At 39.4% G+C, this 23,576-nt stretch overlaps 1 protein-coding gene and 1 pseudogene across 1 annotated transcript; one reads left to right on the top strand and one right to left on the bottom strand.

The window, feature by feature from the left end:
* Nucleotides 1-11,044: 11,044 nt before the first annotated feature.
* On the top strand, nucleotides 11,045-12,426 carry SPESP1 (sperm equatorial segment protein 1). The gene is given in 2 exon segments (XM_020975672.1): nucleotides 11,045-12,341; nucleotides 12,344-12,426. Coding segments are annotated over 2 exon segments (1,380 nt in total).
* A 5,987-nt stretch (nucleotides 12,427-18,413) lies between these two features.
* On the bottom strand, nucleotides 18,414-19,569 carry LOC110200342 (spermatogenesis associated 6-like protein; annotated as a pseudogene).
* Between the last annotated feature and the right edge of the window lie 4,007 nt (nucleotides 19,570-23,576).

Consider the following 23,576-nt stretch of genomic DNA (forward strand, 5'->3'; position numbering starts at 1 on the left):
GAATAGACCTCATTTGTAGGGAGTCAGAGGCCCTGCTGTCTTTTTGCCATGCTCTTTGGGGTTCAATGTCTTCAGCTGAGGACACAATGAGTCATCCCTGGACACTTTTAGTTGCTTGTTGAAGCAGGACAGCCTGGGACTCCACCTAAGTGAAGAAAGTAAAATGTTTTGCTGTTGTTGTTGTTTTCTTTAATTTCACTGAAAGAAAAGCACATGTAACTTCAACTGATGAAGAATGGAGATAGTATATTGACCAGTTCTAGCTCATTCTCTTGGTTTCAGCTATCAAAAGGGGGTAGTTAGCTAGTGTGGCCAGTCAAATGCTTAGCCATCAGGAGAGGGTGTCATATTTTGGGCATTCAGTCAGTGCTCTAGTTACCTATGAGTAGCTTCATTTGCCCCCTCCCCCCTGCCAAGTCCATTCTGTACCTGAAGCACATATCAATGAGGTCCCCAGAGTCAATAAATTTCTAGTAATATGAAGTAGAATATGGCACATTGAATTATCCCTCATTGTTACTCAACTGTTTCACATCCTCCTGTGGATTGGATGTGCCAGCACCCAACCTGTTATAATCATAAATTCAGTGGAGTACAAAGAAGTCCCTGTGACCTATTAGACTTTCCAGTGTTCCCAGCAGTTTTTGTCAAATGAGTTCTTACCCCACAAAGCTTGTATGAAAAACTAGTTTACTATGGTCATTTACTGCTGTGTATTATATACCTAATCTATTCCAGTGATTCACTACTCTATTTCTTAGCTAGTACCTGATTATTTTGATAATAACCACTTTATAATATGATTTGAGATCTGGTACTGTTAGTCATCATCATTCACTTTTTTTTTCATTGATTCCCTTGCTGTTCTTGACTTTCTGTTCTTCCAGATGAATTTTATTAAATTATATTCAACAAAGGGCCAAATCAGGCTGAGCCCATATAAGTCAGTATTGATAGAAGGCTGTTGATTTTGGTATTAAGAAGACCTGAGACATTCTCCATGCTTTTGGAATCTTCCCCTCTTTCAGATACTTCACATCTCAGAACATCATTGCCCTCACAATCAACTCCCATCCCATATGTCTCTGCTCTCCTAAAACTTGATTTAGTCTGACTGCTTTTTCTAATTTTTGCTTTAGTGCTATTTCTAATTCTGTCAAGACCCTGCGGCACTGTGATATGAGTGACATGGTGAATCTTGAGCAGGGGTTGTGAGCAGAAAAAGAGGCAGCCTGCAACATGGGATGACTGAGGGAGAAAGCTGTCTCCTGCCCTGGTTCCCATAGAATGTCAAGACCTGGAGGAAGGAGTTCAAGGACACTTCAGTTGCATGTCCTAGAATGATCATGAAATGGATAGGAACTTCATGACAATAAGACCATTATTCTCTCTCCCTGGTGTTTACGCAAAGCCTAGCAAGTAGACAATCTTGCCACAGGGTCCTCTTTCTAGTTTCTACCTCACTACAGGGCATGAAACAGGGCTGGAGCAAAACAGGGAAGAGAAGCATAGCCACACCCACACCTATGTTCTGCACAGAACTTTTCCTACAAAAGTGATGAAGAGGTGGCCTTCTACATTTTATTACTCCACTCTTCACTCTTCTAGCTTTAAAAGAAGGGTTGCTATTTGACAAGATGGGAGAGAAAAGCCAGGAAGTTTCCTGAGCTCGCCCCAGTTTCCCTCAGAAACAACATTAAGCCAAGCCTCTTAACAAGTTCTGGAGCTACAGAACCCACAAAAGAACAGAGTGAAATAATTTTCCAACCCAAGATAACTTAGAAGGATTGCAGGAAAGGCCTATCTCACTTGGATGAAAGGGGAATGCAGCCCAGTGCAGGAATTGTCCCAGGAAGCTAGAGGGGGTCTCTTAGCCAGGGCACAAATCAGCAACCTAAGCCCTATGGTCCTGGCTCAGGAGGCCAGTGGCATAGCAGGCTAGCTGTGAGGCCTCCAGGTCCAGTGCATCAGGTAAACTGCCAGTCCAGGAACCCTGGGCACAATAGGCACTACTAGGCTGGGCCACCCTAGCATAGTGGTCAAGCCACTAGTCCTGGAGGCCCTGGCACAGAAAGCCAATGGCCAGGCCCCTGACTCTGTCACAAGAACCTTGGGACAATGCCCCCTATACTCCAGGAGCAGAGATGAACTTGAAAAGTCATGAAATGGCCTAGAAAATGAGCAAAAACAAAAACAAAAAAAGAGCACTAACTATAGAAAGCTACTATGTGACAGGGAAGATCAAAACACAAACTCAGAAGAGGACAGCAGTGTCAAAATACCTACATGCAAAGCCTCAAAGAGGAATATAAACTGGTCCCAAACCCAAAAAATCTTCTTGGAAGAGCTCAAAAAGTATCTTAAAAATAAGAAAGGTAGAAGAAAATTGGGGAAAGAAATGCAAGAAAATCATGAAAACAAAGGCAACAGCTTGGAAAAAGAAACACAAAAATTGATTGGAGAAAACAACTCTTTAAAAAACAGAATTGGCCAAATAGAAAAAAAAAATCCACTGAAAAAAACAACTCTTTAATAAGTAGAATTGGCCAAATGGAAAAGGTGGTACAAAAGCTAACTGAAAAAATAATTCCTTAAAAATTAGAATGGGGCAAGTGGAAGCCAATGACTCTATGAGACATCAAGAATCAGTCAAACAAAATCAAAAGAATGAAAAAAATATAGAAGAAAATGCGAAATACTTCATTAGAAAAGCAACTGACTTGGAAAATAGATCTAGGAGAGAGAATTTAAGAATTATTGGACTAGGGGCAGCTAGGTGGTGCAGTGGATAGAGCACCGGCCCTGAAGTCGGGAGGACCTGAGTTCAAATCTGGCCTCAGACCAAACACTTGACACTTACTAGCTGTGTGACCCTAGGCAAGTCACTTAACCCCAATTGCCTAAAAAAAAAAAAAAACAAACAAAAAAAAAAAAAAAAAGAAAGTTGAACTGTTTGCATTCCTACATGGAAAGATGATATTTGTAATTCATGGGACCTTTCTCAGTATTAGGGTAGTGGAAGGGAATATATATATATATATATATATATATATATATATATGTGTGTGTGTGTGTGTGTGTGTGTGTGTGTGTGTGTGTGTGTATAAGGAGAGGGCACAAGGTGAGTTGAATATGAAGGGATGATATGTAAAAAGTAAAATTAAGGGGTGAGAGAGGATTATACTGGGAGAAGGAGAAAGGGAGAGGTAGAATGGGGTAAATTATCTCATATAAAAGAGGAAAGAAAAAGCTTTTACCAGTGGAGGGGAAGAGAAGGGAGGTGAGAGGGAATGAATGAATCTCACTGTCATTAGATTTGTCTTGAGGAGAGAATAATATACACACTCAAATGGGTATAGAAATCTATCTTACCCTACAGGAAAATAGGGGAAAGGGATAAGAGAGGGGGGAATGATAGAAAGGAGGGCAGATTGGAGGAGGACATAATCAGAAGCAAATACTTTTGAGGAGGGACAGGTCAAAGAAGAGAATAGAATAAATGGGGGGCAGGATAGGATGGAGGGAAATATAGTTAGTCTTTCACAACATGACTATTATGGAAGTGTTTTGCATGACAACACATGTATAACCTATATTGAATTGCTTGCCTTCTCAATGAGGATGGATGGGGAGGGAGAAAGGGAGAGAATTTGGAACTCAGAGTTTTAAAAACAAATGTTAAAATAGTTTTCACATGCAACTGGGAAATAAGATATACAGGCAAAGGGATATAGAAATATATCCTGCCCCACAAGAAAATAGAAGGGGAAGAGGATGAGGGGGGTGATAGAAGGGAGGGCAGATTGGAGTAAGGGGTATTTAGAATGCATTCTGTCTTGGAGTGGAGGAAGGGGAGAGTTGGGGAGAAAATTTGGAACTCAGAATCTTGTGGAAATGAATGTTGAAAACTAAAAAAAAATTAATTTTAAAAAAATGTTCCACATCACTAATAATAAGAGAAATTCAAATCAAAACAACACTGATATTTCACCTCATACCGTGAATATTGGCAAAATGACCAAAAAAAGGGCAACCATTCATGTTGAAGGGCTTGTGGGAAGATAAGCCTACTAATACATTGTTGGTAGAGTTGTAAAATGGTACTACCGTTTTGGAAAGCAATTTGGAATTATGCAAGTAAAATGACTAAAATATCCACACTCTTTGAACCAGAGACTCTATTACTCTATTACTCCAATGAAGCCATCACTAAGAAAGTTCCCCATATATGCCAAAATACTTATAGCAGCACTTTTTGTGATAGCTAAGAACTGGAAACAAAGTAGATGGCCATGGATTGGAGAATGGCTAAACAAATTGTGGTACATGAATTTAATGGAATATTACTTTACTGTAAGAAATGATGTGTGATTAATGTAGAGAAGCCTGGAAAGATCTTTATGAACTGATACCAAGTAAAATCAGCAGAGCCAAAAAAACTTAATATACACAGTAACTACAACAATGTAAATGGAAAGAACAATGACACCCACAAAAAGATCAAAATTACAAAAATCACATGGGACTTGAATGAGGTAGTAGGACTACACATGTTACTCATGGCACATATTTTTGGAATTTCTCAAAGGCTGATTTTTTTTTTCCTCTGGGGAAAAATAACCCCACTATTTGTCATATGGGATGACTCTTGGGGAGGAGGGGAAAGATACATGAGATACTATGGAGATATAAGAAACAAAATATCAAAAAAAATCTTTTAAAAAATATTTACATACCTAATACTGACCTCACTATTTCAAGGTAGTATTGTGACGATTAGATAGTAGATGCAAAGGGTAATTTTAAAAGGATAAAGCATTATACAGATGTAAGCCATTAAGATAAAATTTTTATTAGAATAAAAAAGAATGTAAGCTCCTTGAGGTCAGGAACTATCTTTGGTTTTGCTTGGTTTGCTCATATTTGTATCTCCAGCACCTAGTCCATGCTTAATAAATGCTTATTTCCTCTCTTCCTTATTCTTTTCTCCCCACACACTATTTCACTTGGTGATCTCATCAGCTCCCATGGATTCAATTATTATCTCTATGCAGATGATTCTCAGATCTATTTATTTAGCCCTAACCTTTCTCCTAATCTCCCATATCATATCTCCAACTGACTATTAGACATCTCAAACTGGATGTACTGTAAACATCTTAAACTCAAAATATTCAAAAATGGAATTCTTTAACTTTCCCCCTAAGCCTTCTCCTCTTCCTAAATTTCCTATTACTATGGAAGGCACCATCATCCCCAACCATCACCCAGGCCTATCACCTTGGTGTTATCCTCAACTTCTCACTTCCACTTACTCTACATGTCCAACCTTTTGTTGAATATCTACTCTCACAACATCTCTCATATATAATTCTTTCTCTTCTCTGACACTGCCACCAACCTGGTGCAGGCCTTCATCATCTCATACCTGGACTATTATTATAGCCTGCTAGTGGGTTTCTCTTCCTCAAGTCTCTCTCCACTCTAGTCCTTCCTCCATTCAGCCACCAAGTGATTTTCCCAAAGCCCAGATCTGACCATGTCACTCCCTTATTCAGTAAGCTCCTGTGACTCCTTATCACCTCAAGGATCAGAAAATCCTGTGTTTCTCCTTCGTAACCTGACTTCCTCTTACCTTTCTAGTCGTCTTACATCTTAAACCCACCCCACTCCCACAATGTACTCTGAAATTGAGTAACACTGGCCTCCTTGCAATTCCCCATACAAGACACCTCATTATCTCCCAACTCCATTCATTTTCACCAGCTATCCCTCATGCCTGGAATTCTCTCTCTGCTCATTTCCACCTCTTGGCTTCCCTGGCTTCCTTCAAGTCCCAGCTAAAATCTCACCTAATGCTAGTGTTTGCCCTCTATTATCTCAAATTTATTCTGTACATATCATGTTTGTACATAATTGTTTGAGTGTTGTCTTCCCCACTAGACTGTGCACTCCTTTAGAGTAGAACTGTTTTTGCCCTTTCAAAGGCACATAGAAGGTATTTAATAAATGCTTATAGACTTGCCCTGACTCTCCCTATTAGAATGTTAGCACTACATCATCTACAATTCCTTCCAATTGATTAAATACATTTACTTTTCTAAGTTAATCTTGACTCTTATGTTTACATTTCAAAGTTTCTACTCAGCTCTAATGTTTTGTAAGAAATTCTTGAGAGTTTTCTATTCCATTAAAGATCTGTTTTTTTTTTTCCTCTGTAGGATTATGCTTAGCTTTGCCAAGTAAGGTGTTCTTGGTTGTAAGCCTGTCCCTTTTGACTTTTGGAATATTGCATTCCAATATCTTCTTTGATTTTTAATAGAAGCTGAGAATCCCCAACCACTTCATTCTCTGAAACTTACTGGATAATCTCTCACTTAAAGGAGGAGAAGGATCTCACTAAGCAGATATTCCAAGCAGGTCAGCCTTCACTATAACCAAACCTAAAATAGTGAGATCATTATTCCCAAAAGTTCCTCTTTACCCGTTAGTTTTCCTTTTAAATTTCATACTTAATTAAAATATGAAACTTAATTTTAAGGTCAACAAGAATTGACTAAGCACTGGGGAAATAAAGAAAAAGACTCCTACAGAAGAACTCTGTAGACTTGAAAGGAAGAGACAGTTTCTGCTTTTACTTTCTTTTTCCTCTCTTCCATATTTGTGCTGTCTTAAAAAAGAAAAGACAGGGAAGCCAGGAAGCAGAAGTAAGGAGGGAGAGCATTACAAGCAAGTTATTGTTTAGCCATTTCCAGCTCTTCACAACCCCATTTGAGGTTTTCTTGGCAGAGATACTGGAGTGGTTTTGCCATTTCCTTCTCCATTTCACTTTACAGATAAAGAAACTGACGCAAACAGGGTTAAATGATTTGTCCAGGTTTCCTTGCCCAGCTTCCTTTAAGCTAGTAAGTGCTTGATGCTGGATTTGAACTCAAGTCTTCCTGACTCCAGTCCTAGCACTCCACTGTGCCACCTAACTCTATTATAAGCAGGAGAGGATACCTAACACAAATTAACAGAGTTGGGAAATGAAATGTCTTGTGACAGGAACAACAAATAGGCCAGTGCATCTGTACTGTAGAATTTGGTGTAGTCAAGGAAAGGAGGGAGACAACAAAGCATAAGACAAATGGGCAGGTTTTGAAGGGTTTTAAGTGCTAAATAATGGAGTTTGTATTTGATACTGTAGGTGATAGGAGCCACAAGAGGTTTTTTTTTTAATTAAATTTATTTATTTTTAGTTTTCAACATTCACTTTTATAAGATTTTGACTTCTAAATTTTTCCCTTTCCCCAAGACAGCATGTAATCTGATATAGGCTATACATGTTATAATTATATTAAATATATTTCCACATTAGCCATGTTGTGAAAGAAGAATCAGAACAAAAAGGAAAAACCATGAGAAAGAAAAAAAAAGAAAATAGTGTGCTTCAATCAGCATTCAGATTCTATAGTTCTTTCTTTGGGTGTGTATAGCATTTTCCATCATGAGTCTTTTGGAATTGTCTTAGATCATTGCATTGCTGAGAAGAGCTAAAGTTGGTCATCGCACAATGTTGTATTACTATGTACAATATCCTCCTGGTTGTGCTCACTTCACTCAGCATCAGTTCATGTAAGACTTTCCAGGTTTTTCCAAAATCCACCTGCTCATCATTTCCTATGGAACAATTGTATTGCATTACATTCATAGACCACAACTTGTTCAGACATTCCCCAATTGATGGGCATCCCTTCAATTTCCAATTCTTTGCCACCACAAAAGACACTGCTATAAATATTTTTGTACATGTGGGTCCTTTCCCCTTTTTTATGATCTCTTTGGGATACAGACCTAGAAATGGTATTGCTCAATCAAAGGGTATGCACACTTTTATAGCCTTTTGGGCATAGTTCCAAATTGTTCTCCAGAATGGTTGGATCAGTTCACAACTCCACCAACAATGTATTAGTGTCCCAATTTTCCCACATCTTCTCCAACATTTATCATTTTCCTTTTCTGTCATATTAGTCAATCTGATAGGTGTAAAGTGGTACCTCAGAGTTGTTTTAATTTGCATTTCTCTAATGAAGAGTGATTTGGGACATTTTTTTCATATGACTATAGATAGTTTTAATTTCTTCACCTGAAAATTGCCTGTTCATATCCTTTGACCATTTGTAAATTGGAGAATGACTTGTATTCTTATAAATTTGACTCAGTTCTCTATATATTTCAGAAATGAGGCCTTTATCAAAGGCACTGGCTGTAAAAATCGTTTCCCAGCTTTCTGCTTCCCTTCTAATCTTGGTTGCATTGGCTTTGTTTGTGAAAAACATTTTCAATTTAATGTAATCAAAATTATCCATTTTGCATTTCAGAATGTCCTCTATCTCTTGTTTGGTCATAAACTCCTCCTTTCTTGGAAGAGATAAACAGGAAAGAGAAATCATAAGAGATTTATTAAGGTTGAACTGTTTACATTCCTACAGGGAAAGATGATATTTGTAACTCATGAGTCCTTCGTCAGTATTAGGGTAGCGGGAGGGAAAAAATTAAATGTATGTATACATAGATAGATAGAGGGCACAGGGTGAGTTGAAGATGAAGGGGTGATATCTGGAAAATAAAATTAAGGGGTGAGAGAGGATTATAGTGGGAGAAGGAGAAGGGGAGAAGTAGAATGGGGTAAATTATCTCACATGAAACAGACAAGAAAAGGCTTTTACAGTGGAGGGGAAATGGGGGAAGGTGAGAGGGAATGAGTGAATCTTATTCTCATAAGATTTGGCTTAAGGAGGGAATAACATACACAGTGGGGTATGGAAATCTCTTACTCTACAGGAAAATAAGGGGGGAAGGGGAAGGGGACAAGAGAGCAGGGGGTTGATAGAGGGGAGGGCAGATTGGGGAAGTGGATAATCAGAAGCAAACACTTCTGAGGAAGGACAGGGTCAAAAGAGAGAATAGAATAAATAGGGGGTAGGATAGGATGAAGGGAAATATACTTAGTTTTTTGCAACATAACTACTATGGAAGTGTTTTGCATGATTACACATCTATAACCTGTATCAAGATGCTTGCCTTTCCAATGAGGGTGGGTGGGGAGGGAGGAAGGGAGAAAATTTGTAACCCAAAGTTTTAAAAACACATGTTAAAAATTAAAAAATTAAATTAAATTAAAATTAAAAAAGAAATTACAAAAAAAAAAAATTCCTCCCTTCTCCATAAATCTGACAGGCAAACTATTCCTTGCTCTTCTAGTTTGTCTATAGTATCAGCCTTTATGTCTAAATTGTGTACTCATTTTGACTTTCTTTTGGTATATGGTGTAAGATGTTGGTCTATGCCTAGTTTCTGCCATACTACTTTCCAGTTTTCCCAGCAGTTTTTGTCAAATAGTGAGTTCTTATCCCAGAAGCTAGAGTCTTTGGGTTTATCACACAGTAGATTACTATAGCCATTGACTACTGTGTCTTGTGTACCTTACCTATTCTACTGATCCACCACTCTATTTCATAGCCAGTACCAAGTAGTTTTGATGATTGCTGCTTTATGATGCAGTTTTAGATCTGGTATGGCTGGCCACTTTCCTTTGCATTAATTACCTTGCTATTCTTGACGTTTTGTTCTTCCAGATGAAATTTGTTATTATTTTTCTTGCTCTATAAAATATTTTGGAGTTTGATTGGTATGGCACTGAATAGGTAAATTAGCTTAGGTAGAATTGTCATTTTTATTATATTTATCTCAGCCTACCCATGAGCAACTGATGTTTTCCAATTATTTAGATCTGCCTTTATTTGTGTGAAAAGTGTTTTGTACTTGTGTTCATGTAGTTCCTGGGTTTGTCTTGGCAGATACACTCCCAAATATTTTATATTGTCTACAGTCACTTTAAATGGAATTTCCCTTTATATTTCTTGCTGCTGGGTTTTGCTAGTAATATATAGAAATGTCAATGATTTATGTGGGTTTATTTTATATCCTGCAACTTTGCTAAAGTTGTTAATTATTGCAAGTAGTTTTTCAGTTGAGTCCCTAGGATTCTCTAAGTATATCATCATACCCTCTGCAAAGAGTGATAGCTTTTTTTCTTCTTTGCCTATTCTAATGCCACAAGAGTTTATGGAATAGGGGGAGTGACATGGTCATATTTTTCTTCAGGTTTTTCTCAATTTTTCCCAAATTTTGCCAAATTTGTTCTCCCCCAATTCAAACTGTGACATCCTTTCCTCTTCTGAATGCAGAATTTACTTTTCTTTCTTATTTGCCTCAAGTTCTTCCTTCTCTTTTTTCTTCCATGGAAGCCCAAACTAGAAAATCTCACTCTCTTATTTTAAAGAACTCCCTTCCCTGCCCCTTCCTCAGCCTGTCTCTTCACTCTTCCTCTTCATTAATAAGAATGGATCTAAATCTCAGCTTGGCCTGTCTCTTCACTCTTCCTCTTCATCAATAAGAATGGATCTAAATCTCAGCTTGGCCACGTCTAACCACCTGTGAAATTTGGCGGCCTTCTAACACGCCTTCCAGCTCTGAACTCCTCCCTCTCTGGTTAAGCCAGTCCCTCTTTCTCCCTGTCCCCGCCCCTCTCCGTGGGCCCGCCTCCCTTTATGGCGCAGCACAGCCTGGATACAGTAGAACCCAGGGTTTGAGTGTGAGTCTGTTGGTGGCTAGCATCGGTGAGGTGTCACCCTCTGGGAGCTGACTGCCCTCACTGGAAAAGGAAAGGGAGGGAAAGGAAAGTGGAGTAGAGCAGAGGCAAGTACACTTCCTCTCTGCTCCTAGTCGGGCAGGGAGGGGCAGGCCTTGCTGGAGGGCGGGCCAGTCAGGCTGAGGGACTCGAGCCGAGGCTAGAGGAGCGAGATTGGTGTTGCTCTTCAGCCCTCTCTCGCAGCCGTGGTGCCCGTAGTGGCTGCACACACTGGGGCGCCAACGATTCAGTTGTCTAGGGCAACTAGACAACTAGACTGCTGAAGCTTGGTGCAGCTGGTCAGTTGGTCGTGAGGATTCACTCACGGCCCTGAGCCCTGCTGTGATGGTCTGCAGACAGCCAGGGAAGATGGGTGCCAAGGCAGCAGTGCTTTTACCCATGCTATGGCTCTGGCCCCTATCAGAAGTGGCCTACCCACGGCTGCTGACTCTGAATGACCTGAGCAAGGAAGACAGCATCCTGAAGCACTATGTTGAAATCCTACAACAAATGGCCCTGAGAGTGCCCACCCAGGGTATCCGGGGCAAGAAGCAAGCTACTACTATCAGCTCTGACAAGGAGAAGAAAATCAAGGAAGGCACCGTGCAGATCCAGGAGGAGTTCCTGAAAAGCCCGCTCTTCCTGACTTCGCAGTCTCGTAAGTCTAACAAGACCAAACATGAGGTGCCTTTGATGAAACAGACAGCCTGGTCTAAGGGAAATCTGGGGCTCGAGAACTCCATCCGGCAACCCAGGGAGCAGGACGAAAAAGAGCAAGAGAGGACAATCAACATGGGCACAGAGGCACCTGGCAACATAGAGGAAAACGCAGAGTATACAAACGAGGATTTGGACAACTCAGATATGGAGAACTTGGATTTGGAGGATGATGACAGTAGTGTTTTAGAGACTGATGAATCTGATAGTGAGGAAAACGCACCTGAGGATCCACCAATGAAGAAATCTGTGGCCTCAACTCTGGAGCTAGCTGTGCAAGTGGCTATGGACCCTACCCAGGGACCCTCTAAGAAAGTGTTAGAGAAGCATATTCTCAAACCACTTGTGAAAGTAGCTCCTAAACTAGTCCAAAAAGTACCTGCCATATTGCATCATAAACTGTCTCTGGACTCAGCTTTGAAACTCATTGAAGAAGCTTCCCAACAAGTGAAACTAGCTACCCCAGGGAAAAGGGTCATAGTAGGACAAATGGCTCTTGTGGCCCCGTCGGTCATGGACTACCCAGGAACACAGTTGCACAATTTAGGAACAGGGATCTTGGAGCCATCAGAGGAAGCCGAAGACCAGCAGAATAAGGAGCAAGTGATGGAAGATCAAATTCTGCAAAAAATCTGAGACCTAAATAAGGAGATAAAACGTGCACTGAAAAATGCAAAACGCCACATAGAATTCAAAGATGATGTTGAATCTGCCCAAAAGTATCTAGTCCAAAGCTTTTCCTTAGTAGATGGAAGCAGCAGTGGGCATAAGCCTCAGAAGTTAACAAAAGAAAAGGATAATGATGAAAGAATTAGGTTATTTATTAACTTCTTATATGATTTCAAGTCTGAGCTAACTGTATTCTTAAATATGACTAATATTCCATTTGATCTTCAAGGGAAAGCTACTACTGTATTCAATATGATGGAAGCAATACTTTGTGGAAACCAACAAAAAAGGGAAATACCATTAAAGAGTTATTACAGGATAATATAAAAATGTTAAACATTCTTAATATTACAGTGAACCCATGATTAGCCTTTAATTGAATCTATTCATTTTAAGAGAAGATAGATTTTCTTTTCCTTAAATGTATAAGTAAATTTTCTATTGTACATCAGTCTGACATCTTTAATTTGTAATATACTATGAACAGTTTTCATCTATAATTTTTGTCTTCAGTAAAGTTCACAATTTTCCTTAAACAACTGAAAAATGTGTTCTTTTGCCTGTTTAAAACTTATTTTTCATTTATGCTTGAATATACTTAGTTTAGAATCTATTTTCTGAATTGGCATGATACTACAAATTCGTTCTAGCAGTCAAGTGCTCTGTGTGGGTTCTGTATATGTATTCAGTATTAAAATTGCTTATCAATTTATTTCTTTAGGATATAGACAGTCTTGATATCTGAGAAAGTATATTTAAATTTTCATATTGATTTTAGATCCCTTTACCATCTTGACTGATGTCTTCTTAATATCCTCTAGTTTGGTGATTCACCTTCTAAAATGTCCCCAACAAATAAAATTAGTATTATTCCATGTTCTCACCAGGACAGGGCAAATATACAGTACAACCCTGACGAACCTTGTTGTGGACAATATAATTAAGATAATCTAAGATCACATTAGCTTTTTTTTTTTAAAGCTACAATAAGTAAATCTGCCAAAGTCTTCCCAGGATATATGTCATATGGATAGTAGCTCTTTTCTGTGATTTTTGGATAGAAGAATTTCCCCATAGCAGCAAGCCAATTTCTTACTAAAATAAAAACAGTTGTAGCATGGTTTAGTGAAAAGAGTGCTATATTCGGACCTAGGAAACCTAGGTCTAACTCACTTTCCTCATCTGTAAAGTAAGGAGGTTGAACTAGACGATCACTAAGCACCCTTCTGACTAATTTTGTGACCTCACACAACTTCATAAATCATGGGTCTTATCCATAGGGAGAGTTAGTGAACATCCATGTGGTATGATTTCAGGAACTTCTTAAAGGTCCTGTTGTTCCCCTAAGTCCCATTCATTCCCCCAATTGCCTTGTATTTATGTTTTCTTCCCCAGTAGAAGGTGAGCTCCTTGAGGGAGGGATTTTCTATCCTCAGTGCCTGGCACATAGGAGGTACTTTAGCAAATGCTTATTGATTGAATGACAAAACCCTCTGAGTGATGCCTGAAATCCATAACATCCCCTTAGAATCATAGATTTAAAGCCAGAAGAAACCACCTTAATCAACCTTCTTATCCACTACCCCCACTTCACAGATGAAGAAACTCAGTCCTGAAGAATTTAAGAGACTTGCCCAAGGTCACACAGGGAAATAGAGATCACACAGGAGCAAAGCAGAGGAACTATGTCCCAATATGACTCCAACCCAGTTTTCTTTCCATTGTGCCACACTTGAATCAAGGCTTTAACCTTTGATTCCCATTACATTGCTAAATCCCTCTAGGAGGGGTCATAGGCTTAAATGCCCCCTTTTCATATGAGGAAACAGAGCTCAGAGAGATGAAATTAGTTTCCCAAGGTCATTTTTCTCTAACTCACACCTGAGGAAATGGGGCAAAGAAAGGAGCGTGTGTTTATGTGGTGAGGAGAAATACATAAGGCAGAACATTAATTTCCAAATTTTATATGTATATATACATATGGGGGTGTGTGTGTGTGTGTGTGTGTGTGTGTGTGTGTGTGTGTGTGTAATCTACCACATGCAGAGAAAGAACCCTATGCTAGGTATTGGGGAAAATAGAAATTTTACAAAGACAAACATTTCCATATGATCTCTTTCCTCCGTGCCCCATGGTAGCAGCTGCACTGTACTGACTACATGGCATATGTTCAGTTTATACATGCTAGTGAGGATGAAGAGATGGGTCTTGAAAGAACTTCTGAAATCCCCCCTTTCCTAATAGTAACAATGGCTAACATTTACTGTGTTCTGAATTTTGCAAAGCACTTTCCATATACAATCTCAGTTGATCCTCTTAGTGATTTGATAGCCAATATTCACCATAACCATTTATAGACTGTGCATGCTCCAAATATGCGAGTAGGACTCTTCCATTACCCTGCTTCATGCTTTTCTAGAAGCAGATGCCCCAGCCTCTTCCATGTGGGGATTGCAACCATCCAGCACACTGTGTGAACTCACCAGCCCCTTGTTACACTCTGAAACATCATAGGTATGACTATCCCTAGTTGATGGGTAAGAAAATTGAGACTCAGAGAGTTGAAGGGCCTTGTTCACAGTCACAGGTAGTAAGTATCACAGCAGAACATAAATTCAGGTCCCACATCCTCTCTACTAAACTGCACTATCTAGCAGATGAAACCATTTGGACTGGTCCCAATCACATCTAGGCTGCTTATCAACCCTTAACAGCTCAGTGTGAGTAAGAGATCTGAAATAAATTTTAATAGAGAGATGGGGAAGAGAAAGAACAGGGACATGGGTGTTTGGGGAGGAAGGGAACCCCACTCGTGGAAGAAAAAGGAGGAAAACAAGCCAAATGAGAGCAGAAAAGTGACTTCAACTACTTCCCAATTTTTCCCATAGCCTGTTGATCATGGCTGGGGATGGCTCAGCTCTCACCTCTGAATTGCTTTTAAAGGTAAAAAGGTAAGAACAACAGAAAGAACTGATGTCTTCTAAGGAGGGGAAGTGTGGAACAAGCATTTTTATATAGCATCTATTCTGTGCCAGGCACTGTGCTATGTGTTCTATGAGTAACACCCTGATTTGATCCTTACAAAACCCTTCAAGGTAGGTGCTGTTATCATCCCCATTTTACAGGTGAGGGTCGAATGTGGGCCAAGGCTGGATTTCAACTCAAGATTTCCTGACTCCAAGACCAGTGCTCCACTGTGCCACCAGCTGGCTCTGCTAAAGCTACAAATATTTCAAAGACAAACCTGGGACTGTAGTTCTAACTTAGTACAGTAAGTGATTGAGCTGGAATTCACAGCTAGGTCCTCTGATTCCTGTAAAACTTGGACTCAGTCAAAAGGACCTAAAGGGCCACATGTGGCCTCGAGGCTGCAGGTTCCCCAGCCCTTGTCCTAAGCTGACAGTGGGGGGTGTAAGAAGAATCAGAAGATCAAAAGAAGTTTGAGAAGGCCAGAACTTTTGTTTTGTTTTGTTGGCTAGGCAATGAAGTTAAGTGACTTGCCCAGGGTCACACAGCTACTAAGTATGTATGTATCTAAGGCTGGATTTGAACTCAGGTCCTCTTGACTCCAAGGCCAGAGCTCTATTCACTGCACCACCTAGTTGCCCCCAGAAGGCCAGAACTTTTGAGTCAAGGTTGGAGAGATTGGTAGTCAAGATATAGTTCGGCAAGTGGAGTGAAACTTCAACTAAGTGAGACTACACATCAAGCAATCAAAAGAACTTAGACAAAATGCGAAAAGGCCTTCAAACAAGAATAACATTTTTCAGGAATTTTGTTTGGATAAACTGAGGAAAGTTGAGTGTGTCTCACTAATCATGTATGTATTTTCAAGGAAACTGAGAAGAGAAAAATTCCAGAAATTAGCAGAAAGTCCCCTGAGAAGGAATTGCATGGGGAGGGGGGAGGGGGGAGGGCATACATCTCCTTCCCATCCATTTTGACCAGAGGAGTACCTTCCATGATAAGAGGACAAATTTGGACTTCTCTTCTTCCCACTGAAAGCCTAAAAGGCCTTTCCAGAAGAGCTGTTATCAGTGTCTGTATCACAGGAAGCCGAGGACAGACTGAGCTCATGCTTCAACAAAAGATTCCCACAAAGAGATCCCTCACAAAGAAAACTTCCTAAGCCTCCTAAAAATGGAAGAAGGGAGTTTCCAGAAACCAAGAGCAGTGAACTCTCCCTTTCCCTGTGTGCTCTATGACTTAGAGGTCACATTCCTCTAGACTATGTGAGACCATGGCACACTTTGGGCATGGTTTTGTTCCAACTGCTATTATTATACTACCTTAGGGAAAAAACCCTTTCAAAAAGCTTGTATAACTATGTTATTCTTAACTGACAATCCTGGAGGGTAGAGAGTGAGACTCAAGACGATAACACTAGAGAATCACTCTTGACACATCAAGGGTACACCTAGGATCCTGAGGAAGAGATCCAGTCAGCCAGTCAATCAATAAACACTTATTATGCTCCCTCTATGTGCCAGGCACTGTGCTAAGTGCTGGGGATACAAAGGCAAAAGACAGTCCTTGCCCTCAAGGAGCTCACAATCTAATGGGGGGGGGGGTGGAGAATGATGAGATGGCTGCTCACTGCACCTTCATTAAATAGAGAAATCTGTGAGAAACTATTGTCCACCTTCTGCCCTGTCCAATCAGAGGGGCCCCAGGGGTAGGGGGGGTGAGTTTCAGTCAGGGATGATGTGATGATGAACCAAGCTCTGAGGACCCCAATTGTCAGAGAGTGTAGGAGTTGGGGTAAAGATCCTCAGAGCTGACATGGGCTACATTCTGAATTTCAATACCTTGTCTTCCAAAGAGAGCATAAGAAGATTGTACATTAAAACTAAGAATCTCTATTTCATACCACTTCCTCTAAAAAAAAAAAAGTATATAGCTTTAACATCTTATTTTCAAACCATCCTGCTTGTCTGCTTTGGTTTTGGTTTTGGGTTTGGGTTTTTGGGGGTTTTTTTTACTGAATTTTCCTTTTGGGCATTTTAAAATTAATTTTTTTTATTGATTTTTTTAAATCTCCATAATATCTCCCCTATATTCAACCCCTCCTCTCCCTCCCAGAGAATCATCCCATGTAACAAATAATTTTTTTGAAAGAGGAAGAAAAGAAAAAAAATCAGCAAAACTAATCAAAATACTAAAAAAGTCTGAAAATATATGCAATATTTCATACCTGTGGACCTCCCACCTCTGCAAAAGAGTCTCTTCTTTGAGACCATGCTTATTCTTTGTAATTTTGCAATCTTCATTTTTGATTGTTTTGTGGTTGTTCTTTGCATTTACATTGCTGTACTCCCTAGTTTTTGGGCTCTGCTTACTTGACTGTTATCAGTTCATGTAAGTCTTTCCATGTTTTTTTTAAAATTCATTGTTTCTTAGAACACAATAATATTCCATTATATTCATGTACCATAATTTGTTTAGCCATTCCCAAATTGATGGGAATCTATTTCCAATTCTTTGCTATCACAACAAGTGCTTTACTTTGATGTATATGAGGACCTTCTTCTTATTAATGACCTCCTTGCCCAGTAGTAGAATCTCTAGGTCACAGCATACAGATATTTTAAGACATTTTACTTTCATAATTCCAAATTACTTTCCAAAATGATTATACTGATTCACAGCTCCACCAGCCATGCACTAGTGCACCTATCTTCCCACAACCCTTCCAATATCAATTATTGCCATCTTTTGCAAATTTGCTGAGTTTGAGGTGAAACTTCAGGGTTGTTTTGATTTACATTTCTCTTATTATTAGTGATTTGAAACACTTAGTCATATGATTGTTAATATTTTGCAATTCTTCTTTTGAGAAGAATTGTTCATATCCTTTTGATCTATTGGGGAGTGGCTTTTAATCATATGCATATGTTAGTTGTCTGTATATCTTGGATACCAAACTCTTATCTGAAAGATTTGATACAAGGATTTTTTTTCCCCATTCAACCATTTCCCATCTTATCCCAGGTACATTGATCTCATTTGTGCAAAAGCTTGTCAGTTTTTCAATTTCATGTAATCAAGCTTACTATTTTATCCTTTGATTAAAAATACATTTTCTTTTTTTCTTTTTTTTTTTTGAGCCCCAAACTCCAATCATTTTAATCAATAACTCTTACCTGGTAAAAATACACAGTACAGGATTTCATCCAAAGGGAAATAGAACAAAATAATTTGTTAGAGATAACATGAAAGGCAGTTCAGCAATAAATGAGTGCATGTATTGTTACTTTAAAGGAGTTCCGACTCTCCCTATTGCTCTCATTCATTTTTCACTGTACAATTAGGAACACCATAATACACAGAGTCCTATACAAGTGACAATTACTTAGAAATATCTGCATTCAAAAGGTTCATGAAGTGGGGAGCACCTCAAACAGGAGTCGTTCTTCCAAGGATTTCATCAACTTCAGGGTCAGTTATTCCCCTTTCATAAATCTTCTCCCAAGTGAAGCAAGGGTTGCAGCACCACCTGTGTTGGTGAGGGCAATAACTCAGACATGGATAGGCCATCAGTAGTAATGGGAAGTGAATGAAGTTTTCTGATGAAAAATCGAGATCCACTCGGTTACCATGACCAGACAAGATATTGCCAAACCTATCTGAATACAAAGATTCACACCTACAAGCATTCCATTCTTCTCAATCCCTTAAAATCTTCATGTCAGATGGAATACTGTTAAGAGAAGAAACTCTTTTCAGTGGAAAATCAAAGCATGTAAAGCCAGCTTTTTTCCCGGACTGTTGAGTGTGTGGTTTTAAAGGAATTTGTTCACCAAATAAATGGCTTTGAACTGTCTACATGCCTAACTCCAAATGGAGGTTTGGTTTCTGGTGGGAGTTTGAAACCACATGACGTGGAGCTTGGCTGCACTGGCCATTCTCCTGTGGCGATGGAGAATGACATCTTAAGCTTTTGCTAAGCTTCTCACAGTATTCTCCTTCATCCTGCCTCTTGAGAGCACTCGTTTACAACATAATGCAAAGGCAGGCCTCAATTGCCTCAATCTTTCTTCAAAAAATATTTTTAATGGACAAGTGACTTTTTTGATGGCTGTCCTCATAGAAAACTCTATTTTTGGAGAGATGCCTGGAAAGCCTAGAGGTGCCTTCATTAGCACTTTTTGGTCTACCCCAGGGTATAGAGGAGTCAGCCTGGGTTCAGGGAACAGAAAGTCCCATGTGTTTTCTTCATAGTAGGTCAACAATGTCCCCTCGGGAGGTATAAGCTGTATTAGTTCGAACCTGATTGTATAAGTTTCTAGAAGCTCCACTACAGCAGCTGGCTTGAGTGCATTTATAAATATCTTGTCAGACTTCACAACTTTGTGATTCATAAGGGGGAACACAGTAGGAAAGCATTTTGTCTCCCTATATTCATCAAGAATGCAGATAGTGAGTAAAAGTCCTTTCTTCTCTGGAAGAAACACACCTGAGTAGGTGATCATGTGAATGTGGAGCTCCACTACCACTTCCAGGGGCATCTTTCCCAGCTGGGGCAGGAAGAGTTGGAAAGGGATCCTGCTGCACTAGGCAGAGGAGTGGAATTTCTTCCTTGGCCCTCTTGCCCCGACCTCTCTCCCGTGGTGAGAGCTGGAGCCGTTGCTGCCACTGTTTCCCACAGGAAATACATTTTCTACCCATAGCTGCATTACGTATATGATCTGATTCTTTTCTATTTTTTTTTTGCATGATCATTAATATAAATCAGGTAATGTATCCATTTTGAATATATCAAGGAAATATGAAGTAAGATATTAGTTTGAGCCTAATTTCTGCTAGACTGCTTTATAGTTTTCACAACAGTATTTATTAAATAGAGAGTTCTTTCCTAAGTAATTTATATTTCTGGCTTTATCAAACACTGGGTTAGTGCATGCCATTGTTTCTGATCCTCCCTTGTCTAGTCTGTTTCATCGATCTACTTGCCTTGTCGTGTTGAAGGATTTCTCTTTTCTATTATGGCATCTTGGACTTTGTTATTATTATATAGAAATTTTGTTGATTCTTGGGCGTTTATTTTGTATCCTGCAACTTTGCTGAAGTTGTTGTCTGTAGAGGGCCAGCTTTGGGAAGTTGGAGGGCTTAGGCCAGCCCGGGTCTTACCTGCAGCTTGTACTAAGCCTGACAGCTGTGAAACTCAGGATGTCGGCTCACCACCCCCCTGTTCCGTCTCTTGAGAACAGGATGCAGGAAGGGAGGAAATGGATGGGGTATAGGACAGGACGCAGGAAAGAAAGTATCAGACAAGGTACAAGGAAGTAAGGAAATCACTTAATTAGATTTGTACTTTTCATGAATAATAATGTTACTATTGCTTGATCCAGTACTATATAAGCCTGAGCCCTCAGATCAATAAACAGAGTTTGTTCTTCACTGCTCTCACCTGGCTCGTGATTCTTTCTCTCTTCACACTCTGCCGGCATCAGACCACAGCCGGGGACACTGGCGCTCCCGGCAGTTGTCTCAATTCATATCTTTGCTAATTCCCTAGAATTTTCTAAGTAAGCCATAATGTCATCAGCAAAAAGAGATAGCTTTATATCCTTACTGCCTATTATTGTGATTTTAATTTTTTCTTATCTAATACTAGAATTTATTGCTTATTACATTTCTAGAACTATATCAAATAAGAGCTGGGAGAATGGGTGTCTCTGCTTTACTCTTATACTTACTGGGAAAGCTTCTAATGAATTCTAATTGCTTAAAATGTTTGCTTTTAATTTTAGATAACTTTTAAAGATCTTATAAAGGTCTGGTTTATTTGCCCTCATGGAGTGGGTTAAAGCAAACACCTGGGTTTGGCATTTCTAGAAAATTGGTGCTCAGCAAAATGACATGATCAGTCACAAACTTTATTGTTATGTGATGCAGCAAGCAGGCAAACAAAGCATACATACTCATACTTTGGCAACATAAACATACAGGTTCATCCCCACATGCATGAAACCCACCCCAGCCTGAGGGTGAGGGAGATGTGTTAGGGAGGAAACATGCATAAAGTTGGGATTTAGGTGGCAAGATTATATTCCCTAAGGACAGGCTTGGTTAAGAACAGGTAATCAGTGCCAGATGTAGGAAGGGATATTCCTAATCAGACCCAGATGTGATGGAAAAGTTCTGCCATAACAGGCTTAGGTAAAGCTTGAGTAGGGGGAGTTTCTTTATTAGGACCATAAATTTGTGGGAGGATCTAAAATTAATTATCTAAGGCAGTGGAAAGAGAATGATTCAAGGCCCCTAAAACAGGTCAAGAGTTCATCCAATTGAAAAGCTGTAAGCCTGATACAGAGTTAACAGTGGAAAAGTACAAGTATCTGTTTTCTCTCTATGTTTCTAGGGGCATCATACTTAACCTAAGTAGCTCCATATTGGAGTTTTATCATTATAATATAATATCAAACTACTACCATAGCTACAAATAACAATGTCAAGCAATATAAAGTTTATCATATCACAATATAAAGTTTACATGTCACAAGGTCCCTTTGTGCTATAGACACAGAGGTTTATAGAGCTTTTAGTATAAATAAGTTTTATACTTCATCAAAGGGTTTTTCTGCATCAATTAAGATAAGCATGTAGTTTTCAATGTTTTTGTTTTTAATATGAATGATTATGTTGATTGTTTTTCCATTGTTGAACCATCTTTACCTCCCTGGTATAAATCCAACTTAATCATAAAGAATGATTTCTTAGATGAACTGATATAGTCTGTTTCACAGGATTTTATTTAAAGTCATATCAGCCCACTGTTTCCTTCCTTCATTTGTCCTTCTCTGATTTAGTTATTGGGACTATATCTGTCTCATGAAAGCACTCTGGCACAGAGCTTTCTTAATTTTTTTAGAATAATCTATTTACTCTTGGTATTAATTATTCCTTAAAATTTTGACAGAATTTCCCCATGTTATCAAGACCAGGAGTCTTTTTCATTGGTAATTCCTTTACAAGTTGTTCTATTTTCTTTTCTTAGACTGGACTAATTCAATGCTATAAATATTTATTGAGTGCCTAAAATGTGCCAGGTACTGTGGGTATACTGGGGATATAAAAAAAGGTAAAAGATAGCCCCTACCCTCAAGGAGTTTACAATCTAATGAAGACAGCATGCAAACAAATACACACACACACACACACACACACACACACACACACATATATATATATATATATCAAGCTGTATATAGATAAATAGGAAATAATTAGAAGAGGGAAAGCACTGGAATTAAGAGGTGTTAGGGAAAACTTCTGGTAGAAGGTGGGATTTTAGTTGGAACTTAAAGGAAGCCATGGTGGTCAGTAATTTGAATGGAGGAGGGAGAACATTCCAGGTATGGAGGACAGCCAGAGAGAATGCCAGGAGCCAAGAGATGAAGGAGGTCAGTGTCACTGAATTGAAGATTATGTATCAAGGAGAAAGTATAAGTAGACAGGAAAGAGGGGTGGAGGTAAGATGGAAGAGAAAAGGCAGGGACTTGCCTGAGCTCTCCCATATTCCCTTGCAAACAACTTTAAATAACACCTCAAAATGAATTCTCAAGTGGCAGAAACTACAAAAGGGCAGGGTGAAACAATTTTCCAGCTCTAAACAACTTAGAAAGATGGCAGGAAAGGTCTGTAGCACTAGAGTGAGAGAGGAGCACAGTTCAGCTCCAGCCGTGTGAGCACAGGCCCAGCCCCAGCAAACCAGCAGCAGGCCTTGGGGGCAACTGAAATAGCAAGCACAGTGGCACCTTTGGAACCTCTCAGCCCACAGACGGTAAGGGGGTTGGACAACTGGTCAGAAGGAGATTATACAGATCTTTTTGCTGGCACAGGGGGCAGGAATATGATTCCTGTCACAATCCCTGGGTGGCAGTCACAGGGCAAGGAGGAGCACTAGCACACCAGAGCTTGTGGCTGCAGGGGAGCGGGGACCCTGATCACAGTTCCAGGGTAGAAAAGGCACAGAGCACAGACAAGGAAAGTAATAAACACACCTCTTCAGATCAACTAAGAATCACTTACCCAGCAAAAGCAAGTGGAATCCTTCAGGGGAAAAATGGATATTCAATGAAATAGAGGACTTTCAAGCATTCTTGATGAGAAGACCGGAGCTGAATAGAAAATTTGACTTTCAAATACAAGACTCAAGTGAAGCATATAAAGGCAAACATGAAACAAACTATAAGGGATTCGATAAGATGAAACTATTTACATTCCTATATGGGAAGATGATACTTGTAATTCCAAACAACTTTCTCATTATTAAGGAAGTTAGAAAGTGTGTATATATATATATAGACAAAGGTCAAAGGTGTGAGTTGAATATGATATCTAAAAAATAAAATTAAGTGGTGAGAGAGGAATGCATTGGGAGATGGGGAAAGGGAAAGGTAGAATGGGATAAATTATCTCACATAAAAAAGGTGTGAAAGAAAGAAATGAATGAAATGAAAAGAATGAAAGAACTTTTTTTTAAATTGGAGGGAAAATTAGGGTGGCAGGG

Source organism: Phascolarctos cinereus, unplaced genomic scaffold, assembly GCF_003287225.1.
Source record: "Phascolarctos cinereus isolate Bilbo 61053 unplaced genomic scaffold, phaCin_HiC Scaffold_8;HRSCAF=390, whole genome shotgun sequence".
Lineage (NCBI taxonomy): Eukaryota > Metazoa > Chordata > Mammalia > Diprotodontia > Phascolarctidae > Phascolarctos > Phascolarctos cinereus.